This window comes from Vespula vulgaris, chromosome 1 (genome assembly GCF_905475345.1).
Source record: "Vespula vulgaris chromosome 1, iyVesVulg1.1, whole genome shotgun sequence".
Lineage (NCBI taxonomy): Eukaryota > Metazoa > Arthropoda > Insecta > Hymenoptera > Vespidae > Vespula > Vespula vulgaris.
In genome coordinates, this window is record NC_066586.1 from 8,036,250 (window position 1) to 8,052,267 (window position 16,018).

At 38.2% G+C, this 16,018-nt stretch overlaps 1 protein-coding gene across 2 annotated transcripts in view; it reads right to left on the reverse strand.

Moving 5' to 3' along the window:
* LOC127071374 (neurogenic locus Notch protein) overlaps positions 1-16,018 on the reverse strand; it is a 188,356-nt gene that overhangs the window by 46,584 nt on the left and 125,754 nt on the right. For both annotated transcript variants that reach the window (XM_051010649.1, XM_051010716.1), the window contains one exon: positions 41-397. In XM_051010649.1, the coding sequence (XP_050866606.1) occupies positions 41-397 (357 nt within the window). The remainder of the gene's footprint in view (positions 1-40; positions 398-16,018) is intronic.

Genomic DNA, 16,018 nt, shown 5'->3' on the forward strand with positions numbered 1-16,018 from the left:
CGAAAGTACAAATAAATCGTTTTAAATAAAGAATATTTACCTGTTTTTCCATAGGTGCACTGACAATAAAAACTTCCGACACGATCGATACATGTCGCACCATTGAAACAGGCTGCACCAGCACAATCATCGATATTGACGCTGCAATCAGGTCCAGTCCAGCCATTGACACATATGCAAGAATAACTGCCATGCGAATTCGTGCAAGTTGCACCGTTGTGACACACCGAAGGTCGCGTCGAACATTCGTCGACGTCTAACTCGCATTGCGTGCCGGTGAACGTTGGTGGACAAAGACACGAATATTCGTTTACCCTGTCGATACAGGTCGCACCGTTTTGACAAAGATTTCCCGGACAGTCGTCGATGTTCTCCTCGCAATGTTTACCGCGAAAACCTAAAAGAAAACAACAAAAAATATCAACGTATTATTACCGTCCCTTTACTTGTTTTATTTTGTTGTATTCGACTTTGTATACGTTTTGTATATGTAGATACGTAAACATATATTTTACACATATATATGTGTGATTTAAGAAATATGTTTCATTTAAATAAATACGTATTAAATGATACATATCTTGCACATTTCCGTACGAAATAATAGTAACGATAATACACATATTAATCGATAATAATTAATGATATTTGTTAATAAAAATTGAACACATACGTATTACAGATATTATATCGTTATAAGTAATTATATCAATCGATATTTATTTACTGAAAACATTCCCATTTCGTTTTTCCTATAATAGAATATATTAATCGAATGATCCTTCGAGCATCCGACGCCCTTAATATCTCAGACCAAACTAAGTAACAAACTGTTCCCTTCGAGCAATCTTACCTTACTCACATTCACAAGAACGTAAATATACACGGATGTAAACAATCGCGTAGCGAATTGTCGCTCGTTTACATCGGCACGCGTTTACGTTCCTCGAATGACTCTTTGATCGTTTGACCGTTTTTGCGAGAATTTAACGTTTAATATTCTAGGGAGATGAGAAAAGGTAATTCGTTCTTCTATACTTTGTCGGCACAGAGACGCGATTAGTTGAGGAACGTCGAAAGAAAGAAAATTGTTGGATGGTAGATCTCTCTCCGTGGAAACCTGTTTGCAATTTTATATAGATCGTATGCCAATAATCAGGAGGATGAGGAGGCCATTACTAGTTCCATACATCTTCTATCTTCTAACGCCTAAAGCATATTTTCTTACGCAGCTGATACGCCTCTAGAACTTTAGTTACACTCGAGTTGTTAGACGCGGAAACGAATCGCAAACTATCACTACTATTACTATACTTTCTATAGCATCACCAACACCAACTAAGCTGTTCCCTCTAATCTAAGATTGATACACGCTTTGATGAATGCAAAAACGAAATGGTTAACCGAAGAGACTGGTACCTACGATGCTTTTACAGATAAAGCGATTGCCTTCGATAACCGTGAAATCGTTCGATCGATGTAACAACGAGTTTCTTCCGCTTCCGAATGAGCTCAGGGGAATAGGAACGAAAACGAATTCTAATCCGTGATGGTGTAATCAAATCCATCTAATGATTGATTATGTTCGTTAATAATCTATTTACTTTGGTACAAAGATAATTTACTTTGAGAAGCAAATTGAACGATTAAATGGTATCGTTATTGTTCTCTTCCTTTGAATAAAAACGAACCTTATAAAAATGTCTTTTGAAAATTTACTATCATTATAGTCGTCGTTTTAAATAATCACAAGTACTTTTTATATCATTCACGCGTTTTACATTAATAATTTTATTCGATCCTGTATACTCTAATTCGTTCGATTAGAAAAGCATCTTAGAAAAGATCTAATACATCGTTCGATCAGCTTTCTTTGATTCTTAGATACTTCTTCTCTTTCTTATCTTCTGGACAAAGCCAAATCAAATATTTAATCGTGGAAGATAATGGATTAGAGACGGAGTCGCGTGACCTTCCTCCTCGGTACGCTACGAGTCGCATGCCTATTGTTACGCTTCCGTAGTTTTAGCTCTTTAAAGCATGAAGGCGGTTCGATGAACTTGAAAAAGTGAGGACGAAGTGAGGACTCGTCACTTCGAGTGTCCGATATTTTTCCTATCCTTTATAAGACCTTATACGAACCTATTTCGTTCCGCTATCCGTTCATTACTTTTTCTTGATTTTTGATAAAGTAAAAAAAATGTCGGACGAACGTCGAACTAACATTGTTATTCGATTCAAAAGTAAAATCTTTCGAAACGTTTATATTCATACTATCTTTCGACGGAGAATATTATATCGCACGAGAATTATTTGAAATAATTGCGATTAAGTTTCGAAGAGTCTAATTAAATGTACAAAAATAAAAGGCTTCTCAACTTCATTCCTATATGTCGTATTAGATATGACACCTTTTCTACTTACGACGGAATTTTATCCTTTAAAAATAAAAAAAGAAATTCGTTTTTTCTTCTATTCCTGAGAAATGTTAGAAAGCAGATACGTTCGACGTCTTCGAACGGCTTCGAATAAGAATTTCGAACCGGAATTTTAACCAGGTTTCTTTTCTCAAATTTCAAGGGAATCGCGGATTCCTTCCACACGGTCGCACGCAACCGCAACGTCAGCTGCGTTATTCTTTACGGAAGCATCCGCTTTAGATTTTTATGCAAACAACGATTATTTAAAAAGAAAAAAGAAGAAGAACAAGTAGAAACAAAAAGGTAAGAGGAAAGAAAGAAAAACCAAAAGAGAAAAAGAAAAGAGAACAGAAAAAGAAGAATAAAAAAGAAAAATACGACGGTATGATTTATAAGCTAGATGAGAATTTAATATTTTCTTTGCTTTGACTAAAAACTGGAAGCGATTCTATATATAATCTCTGAAAGGAGATTAGAAAGGTAGAGTACTTTGCTTTTTGTTAATCTTGGAACATTTTAGGATACTATCTGAAAGAAAAACTGGAATTACGTGTCGGCGATATTAAGAAAATAAAAAATTAAAAATGAGTTTGATGAAGAGAGAGAAAGAGAGAGAGAGAGAGAGAGAGAGAGAGAGGAAGAGAGAGAAGAGAGCTTTAGTTCTCCATGCGAGACTAATCGATTCCCGTTAATATCGATACCATCAAACGGCACACAAAAGAGTTTCTCCTTTCTTCTTGAGAATCAAGTTCTCGCACATATTTACACGACGATTCGTGACGCACTCGTACTCGCCTTCTTTTATCGCTTCATTCTGGCCTACGTCTCACCCTCCTCTTTCTTTCTTTCTTTCTTTCTTTCTTTCTTTCTTTCTTTCTTTCTTTCTTTTTTGTTTAGTTCCCATCCACCTTCGCCAACAAATTACCGTGTCTCGTTTATAACGAGTTCATTCTTGAACTGACGCTATCTTCGTTTCATTTCTTCTTTTTCCTTTTCACTCTCTCTCTCTCTCTCTCTCTTTCTTTTTCTTTAAAACATATCATCTAACTTCCACTCCCTCCTCTTTAAAGAAACATAAAAATTATCGGAGATAATAATCAGTATATTTAACGAAATATTTCACACGAATCCCCCATACCACAGTCAATAAGATTCTAGAAGAAGTTTTCTTGGGAACGACGTTAGAGGTTAAGAACTTGAAGATTCGCATGCAAATTGTATTTCGTGAATAGTGTTAAAAGGGGGATAAGTCTCGAATAGACGTGGAGTCGAGTAATACACGCGTTTTGCGTGCTCGTGGACGTTCGTGTAAGGAGGAAAATAAATGTCTTGCGAGGAGGACGTTCCCTCTTTTTACGAGGAGGATATACTTGGGATGTATAAACGTATGCATGTAAATAAGTATGTATGCGTTTGTCCGAGGACCTACCCTACCCTCTCCCACTTCTTTCCACTAAACCCTCCATCTAAACGACTCTACGTTTTATTTTCACAAGGGGTCGAAATTTCTCCTTTTCCTGGAATATCGTCAACCCCCTCGTACAGCTTGTATTCGTGAATACTTACTTATTAATGAAATTATTAATATTCGTGAAGCTTACTCGTTAATGAAAATTAATTTTTCTTTCTTTTTTCTTTTCTTTTTTTTTTCTATTGCAAATAACGTAAAGGAAAAAATTACTCGGAGGAAACAAAAATTGTACTTCGGATGATACGAGACGAGAAAAATGTTGACGTCGATCGTTGGAAAGCGCGTTGAAAAACGGCGGAAGAGTTCGGACATTTACAAATCGACCTAAATGAACTACCATAATTGCAATTGTCCTCACCCTAGATAGCAACGATCGGAGGCTGCAGCTACGCTCAACCACGTTTTCATCTCTCTCTTTCTCTCTCTCTCTCTCTCTTTCTCTCTTTCTCTACATGCCTGTTGCGTGTGGACCCTATTTTAACGAAGGATACGTATCCGTTACTTCGTTACGAATCCAGGGCCGTGACGAGACACAAAGTACCTTGGCCTTTCATTAAAAGACATAAGATCATTATTAAAATTTACGATCGTTTTTTACAATATTATTTTTGAAATTATAAATTTCGATCGTTAGAAAAGAAAGATATAAGTTACGGTTAATTCTCAAGAAAATTACAACATTCTTTTTTTTCTCCTTTCCACGCAATACTTCCAAGTTAATAACGCTTGTAATTTATCGAAGATAGAGTTAAAGGGATATCTACTTTTTCTCGTTTGAACTTTTAACAAGTAATATCATACGGTCGCTTCGTTAACTCTGCAAATTAATGAAGTACATACATACGAATTGGTGTGATACCGAAGAACGAACTTTCACGATTCCAAGTAGCAATAAGACAGGATTCTCGAAGGAGGAATTTTAAGAATCCTGCGAAATCGTTGCAATTAGCCGGAGAGCAACTCGGTCGAAATGATTTCATTCACCTTTTAGAGGTTTAAGGAGAATCCAGAGAAGATCGACTCTTTCTATCTCTCTCTCTCTGTCTCTTTCTTTCTTTCACTCTCTCTTTCTTTTATTCTTTATCTGTCTCCTCTTTTTCTCTTTCTCTTCTTCTGATTCTACAGTCGGAAAGAAAGAAACGAAGCGGCAAGTCGTTTGTCGAACGACCGAACTCCGAAGAAAACTAGTTACGAACCTGTCCAAATATTTCCTCGAGGATCCTGTTCCCCCTTTCCTTCTCCCTTACACATTAAACCAAATTCTCTATCTATCTATCTATCTATCTATCTATCTATCTATCTCCCTCTCGAAGAATAAGATCGAATCGACGTAGTCGCATGGAAAAGTGACACAAGCGAACAAGGAAACCCTTTACTCTCTTCCGCAACACCACCATTGCGGTTTCCCTTTACCATGGGGATATCATTTTATTTGACCCTATGCGCATTACTAGGAAGTAGTAGTTCCTATATTTTTCGATTTTACTCACCGGATGTATATTTTATTCTTGAGATCACATCGATTTTTACATATATATATACATACACACTCCTTTTTTCCATTTAATTAAGAAAACCCTATCAATTAACAAATCGCCAATATTATTCAAGATTATTCCCTCAAAGGAATATTTAACAAAAAAATAAATGAACGAACAAACGAATAAAAATCTGTTAATAATAATACATAAACAAAAATCTTAGAACATTCGTTAGAAAAATTTTCTTCAATGAACAGGACCACATGTTAATACAATAAAAAGGAAGGAATACATATATCCGTAGCATGTAACTGGTGTGTGTGTGTATCTGTGTGTGTACCGTGTTACCGTATGGTACACCCTGTTGTACCGTGTCTGTTCGTAGAGTTCACGACAGTAGCGTAACTGTTCTATCTCTTCCTCTCTCTCTTTCTCTCTCTTTCTCTCTCTTTCCCTCTCTATCATAGTATACGTATCCTTTCCTAAAAAATCATTGCTCCGTAGGGAACTTCACCCTAGGATAATCTCTCTCTCTTTCTCTCTCTCTCTCTCTTTCTCTTTCTGTTGGCTGGATTCGAAGTGGCTCTATCCGGACGTCTCCCTTTCTCTCGATCTCGTTCTCTCTCTCTTTCTCTCTTACTCGAGAGCAGAGGGGCCGCTCTTTTCCCGCTGGACCGAAGCACCAAAGAGAGAGGAGAAAGAGAGAAAGAGAAAGATAGATAGATAGAAAGAGAGAGAGAGAGAGAGAGAGACGCAGTGCCTCTCAGTCGGTCAGAGGTGTGGCAACGTCGCGAGAGCGGGTGTGCGTCTCACAGGGCCACGTGGTTGTGTGGTGGGGACTGTGGGAAAATTCTCATGCCGCCGACTACGCTTCGTTTGCGGTGCTCAACCAGCGGCTCCGTCGCGTACCACCGCGCACAGACTTCCTGCTTTCACGCTCCAAGAACGTTTCACCGTGTCTTCGTTCAAAGAAAAACGCTATGATTAAAGCGTTGCGGCCGAATCGCTTACGGCGACCAACACGCGCATCCTCTTTCCTTCTTAGTCGTTTCAACTACCTTTTTCCTTTTTTTTATATATATATATATATACATATTTTTTAATATTTTGATTTATTGATGATCGTCGATTTGTTATCGGTTGAAAAGAATTTCATCGAAATGATAATGATTCTACGAATATAAAAAACAAAGGAAAGACAAAGTTGAGAGACACTGGACCCACCGGACCCACCAAACGAAAAGGAAGGTTAACTACGGCCCGTGCCTCCCCACCAAAAACTGTAGAATGGGTACCGGGTGGTCACGAGCTCGCTACAGGGGTCCCCCCCCCCTCTCTTTCTCCATAGAAAAATTGTTTGTCCGCTGCCATAACTGTTCATATAGAAGAAAACGTTGTAATTATTCCTACCACGTGGTTGTAACGCGGACGAATGCATCCATGCACCTGCCGATGATAACGCTTCGAGGGTACTTACGTATATACCTATCTACCATCTAGGTACACGCGTACATACGTACCGGACAATGCTCGTTAAATGGAGCCAGATAAAGAGCTCTTTCGTATTTCAGATAAGAAAGAGTTATTTTATTTTTTCTCGACTCTCGTATAAAGTTTCAACGTAGAGAAATACTATTTTTACATGTTCATTACATATGTAAGTTACGTACGTAGTTACGTACACACCGTATTCTATATCTACGCAATAAATGTAAAAAATATAAAAAAAAAAAGGAAAGAAAATAAAAACGTCTACTGTAAGACACATTCCATTAACTCGTCTTAATTGGCGAAAAGAATTGTATTAAACATTGGCAAACGAGTTAGGTTAATTAACACGTTACTTTTACCAGTGATGACAGCGTGGAGCCATAAGACAGAGATTACGCAAATAATTACGCGTTTAGAGCTTAATGAGTTAATCGTAATACAATCTCTCGACTTGATTAGTATCAAACTCGAGAGATAGTTACATTTAACGATTATATATCCACGATGAGAAGAGACATCCATCAGTGGTCAGTTTGAAAACGAGACAGTCGAACCATATAAATCGTGTTTCCTCTCCTTGTAAGGAGAGTAATTATTGCAATGTGATTTAAGCTCGTTACGGGACATTTAATGAACGTGTGCGCGAGAGCAAGAGGGTGCTCGAGTGCGCCGAACGCGATGTTTTAAAGTCGTTATATTCTCTCTTTACGTTTGACATTTCCAACTGATCGTGATGTTACCAAACGATGAGTGAATTTTCTATAGTCAATCGTATATACAAATGTAAAAAAAAAGAAAGAGAGAGAGAGAGAAAGAGAGAGAGAGTCAATAAAGTATATTTAGTGTCATCTCACTTGTCACGTCATTCTGGGAATTGAACGAAAGATTATTCTTTATGAAGTAGAAGAAGAGACTAATCCGGTCGAAGAAAAGAAGACGATGGAAGGAAGTTCGGTGTGTTAATGGGGTTAAAGCGTCTTACAGACGGTTTCTCTTTGGTGGGCGATGATATCGGTGCAGCATCGAGACGAGCACGCGAACGTGGCATAATTCTTGGACCGAATGGAAAGGACAGCCGGATGGACGGTTGCCATACGCGATTGGGAGTGGTCGCGAAGTGCTATGAAGAAGCAGAGGACACTCGAGTAGAGTGTGTCTACTACATTTGCTTCTATATGTTACATACTTGTATATATATATATTCTTAATGTATGTAGTTTTATGTGTGTAGATATATCTTCAGTAATCTGTGTATTTATATGTGTGATGTCGTGTTTACTACCTTGCTTATACATGTGTGTGTGTGTGTACATATATATACACACGTAAGCACTTTGCGTATGTGTGTATATATATGTATATGTGTATCGTCGTTGAGAGATCACATACGAGCTCATGCAAGTCGTTCTCTTCGGTCCAGCAACAGAAGAGCAAAAAGAGAGCGATAATGTGTTTTCTCTCTCTCTCTCTCTCTTTTCTTTTTCTCTTTCTTTCTTTTACTCTCCATATACATGAAGATTTATCTCGTCGGCTCTCGGCCTTCTAAACGCCTCATGTCTTCCTGTCCCTCTCTTTCGACGTCCATTTTCAGAAGCTTTAAAAGGTGCACGTACTACTCGAGGAGGGAGCGAGCGATAAGCGTAATTTGAATGGGTAATGGCTTCACCGAGAGGTGGGTCCAGCCTAATGACGAGTCCAGTGAGAGATAGAGCGAGAGAGAAAGAGAGAGAGAAAAGATTTGAGTATCGAAATGGTGCGAACTTGAAACCTTAACATATATATATACTTTCTCTTTTTCTCTTTTTAAAAACATCTTTAAACCGGAAGAGACAAAATGGGGAATGAAAAATCGAAAGGATCGATCGTTCGTAATTTATCATCAAACTACGAAACATTTTTTCAAAGAGAAAGATAGAGATAGATAGACGGATAGATAGAGAGAAAAAGAAAAAGAAAAAGAGAGAGAGAGAGAGAAGGAAAGATTCATTGTATTCAAGGAATTCGGACGTTGGACGATCTCGCACGAAGCTTTAATTCATGCGGTATGGATTTCGTGCGTCCCTTCTTCCTTCGAGCATGAATAATGCATACGGTTATTTCTTTCGGAGTACCCAATTTAAAGATATGCCTGGAAACGAACGCTCTTCATGGCCACAAAGCATCGTATCTCTGTCTTTTTCTTTTCTCTCTTTTTCCTTCTTCTTTCTCTTCTTCTTTTTTTCTTATTCTCAAGTCGATTCCGGAAGAGAGGAGAGGATGAATCGAAGGACGCACCAGGACGATCCAAAGGAGAAGCGATCGTAAGCACTTAAGAGCTTCAAAAAGAAGCACTCAAGGGAGTCATGGACTCGATGACCGAAAGCGAAACGAGTCTTCTACAAATAAGCAAGACGACGTTCCTTTCTCGACGTCGGTGCAACTCTTGAGATTTTCAATTGCCTCATTAACATTTTTCTCTCTTGTAAATTCTCCACCCTCTTTGCTCTTAGCTCTTTCTCTTTCTTTCTTTCTTTCTTTTTCTTTCATTTTTTCTCCCTCTTACTCTCTCTCTCTCTCTCTCTCTCTCTCTCTCTCTGTTCGATAAACAACAATATTTATTTTACTTTGAAAATTAAACTTGTAACCCCGGTGATCTTGATAAGATAAGATATTATATTTATAATCTATCTTTCTCTTTTTGTTCTTGTTCTCTCGTTATAAAATAATAAAATTGAAAGAAAGATTTAGAATCAACAGGTCGATCGTTCGTAATCAACAAGTGGTTGATCTGTATGAAAGAATATTATATGTTGTATTCATTGCTATTACGCGAAAGAAATTTCATATGAAAGAAGACGTAATGATTGATACATCACACGAGGAGAAATGCATATCACGAGATTATAATTTCGTAAGAAAGTCGACAAAATCGGACCGAATGAATAAGCCAGTGCTGAAAGCAACAGGTCCGTTTCGATCAACAGGTGTTTCTTTCTCACGAGAAAGAGAGAAAGAGAATAATACGATCAAGGAGCCATTGTGATCCAAGAAAAATGTTGGTTATTTTGGGGACAAAAAGAAAAAAAGAAAAGAAAAGAAAAGAGAAGAAAAGAAAAGAGAAGAAAAGAACAGAATAATACACTTTTTTGTATTCCTCAAACTTTGTTTAACATTTAAAAGATAAAAACTTTAGGTCACATATGTGACACAAGTATTACGAGAAGGATACTTAAAATATCGTAAACAGACATATGGCCAACGAGAGTTTATTTTATCGTACTAGAGGAGAGGAATGGGAAGAAAAAAAAAAGAAGAAAAGAAAATGTTTCGATCATCTGCCTACGATGATCAGGGAACGAATAAGAGGCTCAACGAGATACGTTTTTTCTCATTGCTCCCTTCCTTCCTATCTCATCAGAGAGATGAAAGAATCGAACAATAAACGATAATCTTCCCTATCGATCGGATAGAGCGAGCTTAAAGTTCCACAAACCCATCGTTCCGAATAGAGAATATGCAAAGGAGATAGAGACAGGGATACATAGAAGGAATACACGTTAACTATCGCTATTTTCTTGCTTGCGAGAAGGCACAAGATGGCTGGCTACCGATGGACCAGCGAAGTGTATCTTCATATACATATATACATATATACAAACATATACATTATATATGTATATACATATACCAGCATTATAACTGAGAGAAAGAGAGAAAGAAAGAAAAGAAGAGAGAGAGAGAGAGTGAGCAGCGTATGCTCGACAATGGAGCCGTCATGCGGCTACCATTCTTTACGGACAATCAGTGGGGTCCCCTTTCTCGGTGTACCCACCCGAGTCGCCCATGATGCCTCATGCCGCTTAAAAAAGGACAGTCGACTCCTTATTTATGATTTAGACGCCTCTCTTTCTCTCACTCTTTCTCTCTCTTCCTTTCTTTCTCTGAATATATCTCTGTTCTCTCTATGTACTGCCGTTTGCTTCTTTCGAGAGCAAAGAAGAAGAGGAACCGAGATAGTAGTCTTCATACTTGAGTAAGTAAGTATTATACTTAGATGGGACATCGAAAATTCAAGGAAAATTGAGTGTATGTACAAGTTTATGTTCTTCTATTTTTAAAGAACTCTTCTTCTTCTTCTTCTTTTTCTTCTTTTCTAGAGAGTGAATGCCAAACGCCACTATCGTATTATTCATAGAATATTTCCTGGTTCGACTATAAATCTTTGAACACGTTAACATTACGTGTCTCTTCGAAGCTACAAAATAAAGAACATTATAACCGAGGCTTGGTCTTCTTCATCTCTCTTTTTCTTTCGTTCTTTTTTCTCCTCTGTGGTTAATCGTTTCCAAAAAAAAAAAGAGGAAAAAAGTAATTTAGTTCGTGTTTGTTAAGCAAAATAATATGTCGTATAAATTAGTCCGTCGTTATTTCATTGGCGCAAATAAAATTAGGTTTGCTAAGAGATCGACAAGGGAAAGATCGTGAACGTTTTTCAAGATGGATCGATCTATCCTTGTCGCTCGAGGCGATTAGAAATAACTGCTATTGCATTTGTGAAAGTATTTTCTATCTTAAAGCATCGTAAATCGATTGTCTTTAGAGCGATCAGAGTTCTTTTCCATTGCGAATGATATCGTACTTTATATTACCCACCTTGTTACAATAAGTGTCAACTAATTATTTCCAGCAATATTAACAAAAAAATTAGTTATTATTATTATTATTATTATTTATTATTTATTATTACACATTTTAACTGAGAATTGATCTAGAAAACTGTGATTATTTTTCAATATTAACCAAGAAAAAATCAGGTATTATTATTATTATTATTATTATTATTATTATTACACGAGAAAAATGTAATTATTTTCCAACATTAACAAAGAAAAAATCATATTATTATCATTATCGTTATTATCATCATTATTATTATCACACGTTTCAATCAAGAATTTAACCAAGAGAAATGTAATTATTTTCCAACTTTGATCTGAAAAAAAGAACACATTCTACGCATCCTCGTAGATGAAAGATGCAAAATTAAAAAGTCGACAGCCCATATGGTATTGTCCTTTTCGATGACGGCATATCACATGGTTACGAGCGTATCGGTAAAAGCGGTAATATCGTGAAGAGGGATCTCTCGAAATCCCTCGATGAATCCAGCGACCGTAGAAGAGAGCCTAACGCATAAGAAGAAGGAGGTGGAGAAGGAAGAGGGTAGACATATAACGCAGGTAAGAAGAAGAAGAAGAAGAAGAAGAAGAAGAAGAAGAAGAAGAAGAAGAAGAAGGAGGAGGAGGAGGAGGAGGAGGAGAAGGTGGAGGAAAATAGAGGAAGAAAAAGATGAAGGGAGGAGGATGGAGGAGAAGAGTGCAGTATCACGGTTGCTTTATCTCGGCACTGAGGAGGCTGTAAAGGAGTTGAAGAGCACTTCGCGTACACGAATACGAGTAGAGGGTATTATGTGTGGAACAGAGCCACCTCCATCCACGCACCTCCTTCCTCCTTCTCTTTTTCATCCTTCTTTAACCGTCGGCTCTCTTTCCAAAGGAGTATATGAAGAGAGAAAGAGAGCTATAGCTTGGTACATAAGACGGTGAGAGATCGCATGTGGTAAGAGAAAACCAGAAAGAGTGAAAGAAAGAAAGAGAGAGAGAGAGAGAGAGAGAGGGAGAGAGGGAGAGAGAAAAAGAGAGACTCGTCGAGTAAGAGGGCGTGGGTGCGCCCTTCGTGATTTACATATGCGTATTCTATACTTTATTTACTGCGTCCATCATCCTCCATTTATCTGCTCGCGTGTGGGTCGTACCAAGAGAAGATACGAAGAAGAGTGGAAGGGAAAGCTGAAGAGAGGAAAAGAAGAACGAAAAGCTCGAGAGTCTATCAGCCTCGGGCCGTTGAGTTTGTAAGACTGATCTCTTAACTTGAGCCTTGAGAAAAAGAGAAAGAGACAGAGAGAGGCAGACAAAGAAGATAATATAAATAAATAAACGAACAAACGAAAGAAACGAACGAACGGACGGACGAACGGACGAGTATTTTTCTTTTTTTCCCCCTTTATAAATTTGTCTTAAAAACGAGAATGAATTCGTGATTTCGCACGAGTCCGCTTTCTTCTACGAGACGTAACATCGGAAGAGGGCAAAGTTGCGAGAGTAATCGATAGGATCGAAAGAAACTTGGACGATGGTACGAGCGTTCTTCGAGCAAATCATGGGAAGAGTATTCGTGAGAGCGACGCCGGACGTGAACGTTGGAAGAGTAAAGAGGTACTCGTGGATGATCTGTGCTGCAGGGAGATCGGAGAAAGAGGTACGAAGAAGGGAAGGAAAGAAGAGAGAAAAAAGGAAAGAAAGGGAGATAGATAGAGAGAAAGAAAGAGAGAGAGAGAGACAAGAAGAAGGGGTATAAGTAGAGGGAGGGGAGGGGGAGAGGGATAGGGAGTTGCTAGAGAAACCAAGGAGGATGGATGAGAGAGAAACGCAGAGTTTCGGTTCGACATATCAGCCTGAGGTGGTCACGAGCCTTGGACGTCGAGTGAATGGCCACTAGTGGGTGGAACCCTTCCCTTCGTTTCATGTCTTGCCTTCCCCCACCCCTTTTCTTCTTCTCGATACCAAACGGATTCCATCTACATATACCTACTACTTCTCTTTCTACAAATTTCTAGAGAAATTTATACCTTTGCCGAAGTTGTATATATTATAGCACGTAATTTATTCAACGGCGAAACGATCACGGTCGAAAAATCTTCGATTCGGTTATATTTAATTCTTTAACGATTGATTTATTTTTTCTTTGTTTCTTTGTTAAATATTTGTAGTTTAATAAACGAACGATATTATATATTACTGTGTATTAAGTAAACATATTAAAGGGGAAATGAATGATAAAGCGATAGACATTAATTATAGGACCTACAACTAGGTTATTAAGATCAGATAGTCGTAGGTGTATTTTATATTGAGCATAAATTAGAAACGTTTATTATAAGTAATCGTAATTCGTAAGTTATCGGCAGGAATATTAAAAGGGATCTTGGATGTTTGCATGCGTTTACAAAATAATAATATATTCAATTCTCCTATAGAGAAAAAAGAAAAAGAAAAGAAAGAATTATAATCGTTGATCATGTTCTTGCAATTAGTTAATACGTCGGGGTATATCACGAAGTAACATCGCGTGAATACATACAAGCAACGAACGTTCCTTATCCAACGGAGAATCGAGATTCAACGATGGCTCTCCTCTATCCTCGATGGCAACGACGATCCTACTCTGCTTTCTTGCCGATTTGCGCGTCGCTCGGAGTTCTCTGTTCATTAAATGGAAAGTACAAGAAACGGGGTAAAGGCCTCGGATGTAAGCGACTTACACGGAGATTCGAGAGGACAGATAATCGACCGAGACGAGAGAGATTCAACGAGAAGAGAACTACTATACAATACAACGACTGACTATTACTACTTACTACTATTACAACTACAAATGAAAATAAGGATAAGAGTAATAAGGAAAAGGAAAAGATGGAATTTAAGATGGGACGGAACACGTATGTCGATTTTTACGAAATATGGAAGCGTCGTTCGCGATCTTGCTTAGCCGGTGGACTAAGTCGAATACACCCACGCAGGTTCGAAGGTCATGTAGGAATGTGCAAAAGGAAGGTTAAGGAGAGAGTAAGTTGAAGAGAGGAGGACAAGGAGGAGGAGGAGGAGGAGGAGGAGGAGGAGGACAAGAGAGAGTTATAAAGATTCTCCTCCAACGCGTATGGCTTCACTACTCTCTTCTTCGCTCTTTCTCTTTCTTTTTCTCTCTCTCTCTCTCTCTTTCTCGCTCTTTCTTCTTCTCGTCAACAAAATCGCCGTGACTTGCAGGAACTCGCTCCGGAGATCGAACAAAAACTACTTTGTTCTAAGGTAAACCAAGGCGAGGGCACATATATGCGTTTCTTCGTGCCTGAAAGAGGTGTATCGAGACGAAGAGGGCGGAAAGAGGGAGAAAGAGAAAGAGAGAGAGAGAGAGAGAGAGAGAGAGAGAGAGAGAGAGAATGTTCTTCTCTTTTTCTCTTTCTCTCTGGACGAAGCAAAGAAAAAGCGCATCGAATCGGCCGCAAATTGTCTTCGACGTGGCCGCCTCCTTTCCTTTATGGCGCACCCTTTAATCCCCATTCGTTTCTGCGCGACGCCGAAGCGTTGAATTTATTTGCACAAAGCGAACGAGTCAGCCCGTAGCTACGTTACCACATGCATACGTCTCACGCATACATACACGATCGATGAGGAGAAACATAGAAAATGTATTGGATGCGACGAATTCCAGAATTAATGACCTTGATTTTACGATATCCGACGGTTCGGTTTCTTTTTTTTTCTTCTTTTTCTTTCGTCTTTCTTTTCTTTTCTTCCCTTCCTCTTTTTCTTTTTCAAATAAATTTACACGCATCTCGATTTAACGCGATCTACGTCATAGAAGAGACAAGATATTTCGTAAATTTGTGCAAGTTATCTTCGAAATAATTATTTAAAACAAAATAATGAACACGATATATATACATATACATATACACACATATATATATATATATATACTTATGTGTATATGTTTATATATGTTATGTTATATACATATGTTTTTTTTTTTTTCTTTCAGGACATTAGGTTGGAATCTTTAACGAGTATTAACTATTCTACATATTTACATTTCTAGAATTTCATCCCAAGGAGAACCTTTCGAGTTCCAGTTTCGGAGTGTAGCGTTTTAACATGCAAGATTTATGGTAACGGAGTGAACGCAGGAGGACACAGGAGGACGCTCGTGTATCCGATAACCCAATAGCCGGAGCGGACTGTCGCCGCCTGCGGATTTTCCAAGAGGAGACACCGGGAGTCTCGGAATCGCATAAATTTGCATATATAGCCGCTCTCGCTGCGCCCTTTCGCCAAGCTTTGCATGAGAGACATACATACATATATACATATATACATACATACCTAGTTCGTACGTATGCATTTACCGAAAGGAGATGAGCGATCGTGGCATCGTTTTGTCGCTATGTACAAACACGTAGGTGGACGTTTAGAATTTCAACGTTGTTTGAGAATCATCTCACGTTAAACTAATTTAAATAGTTTTATACGAATTTTTAATACGAACAAATAACACGTTAT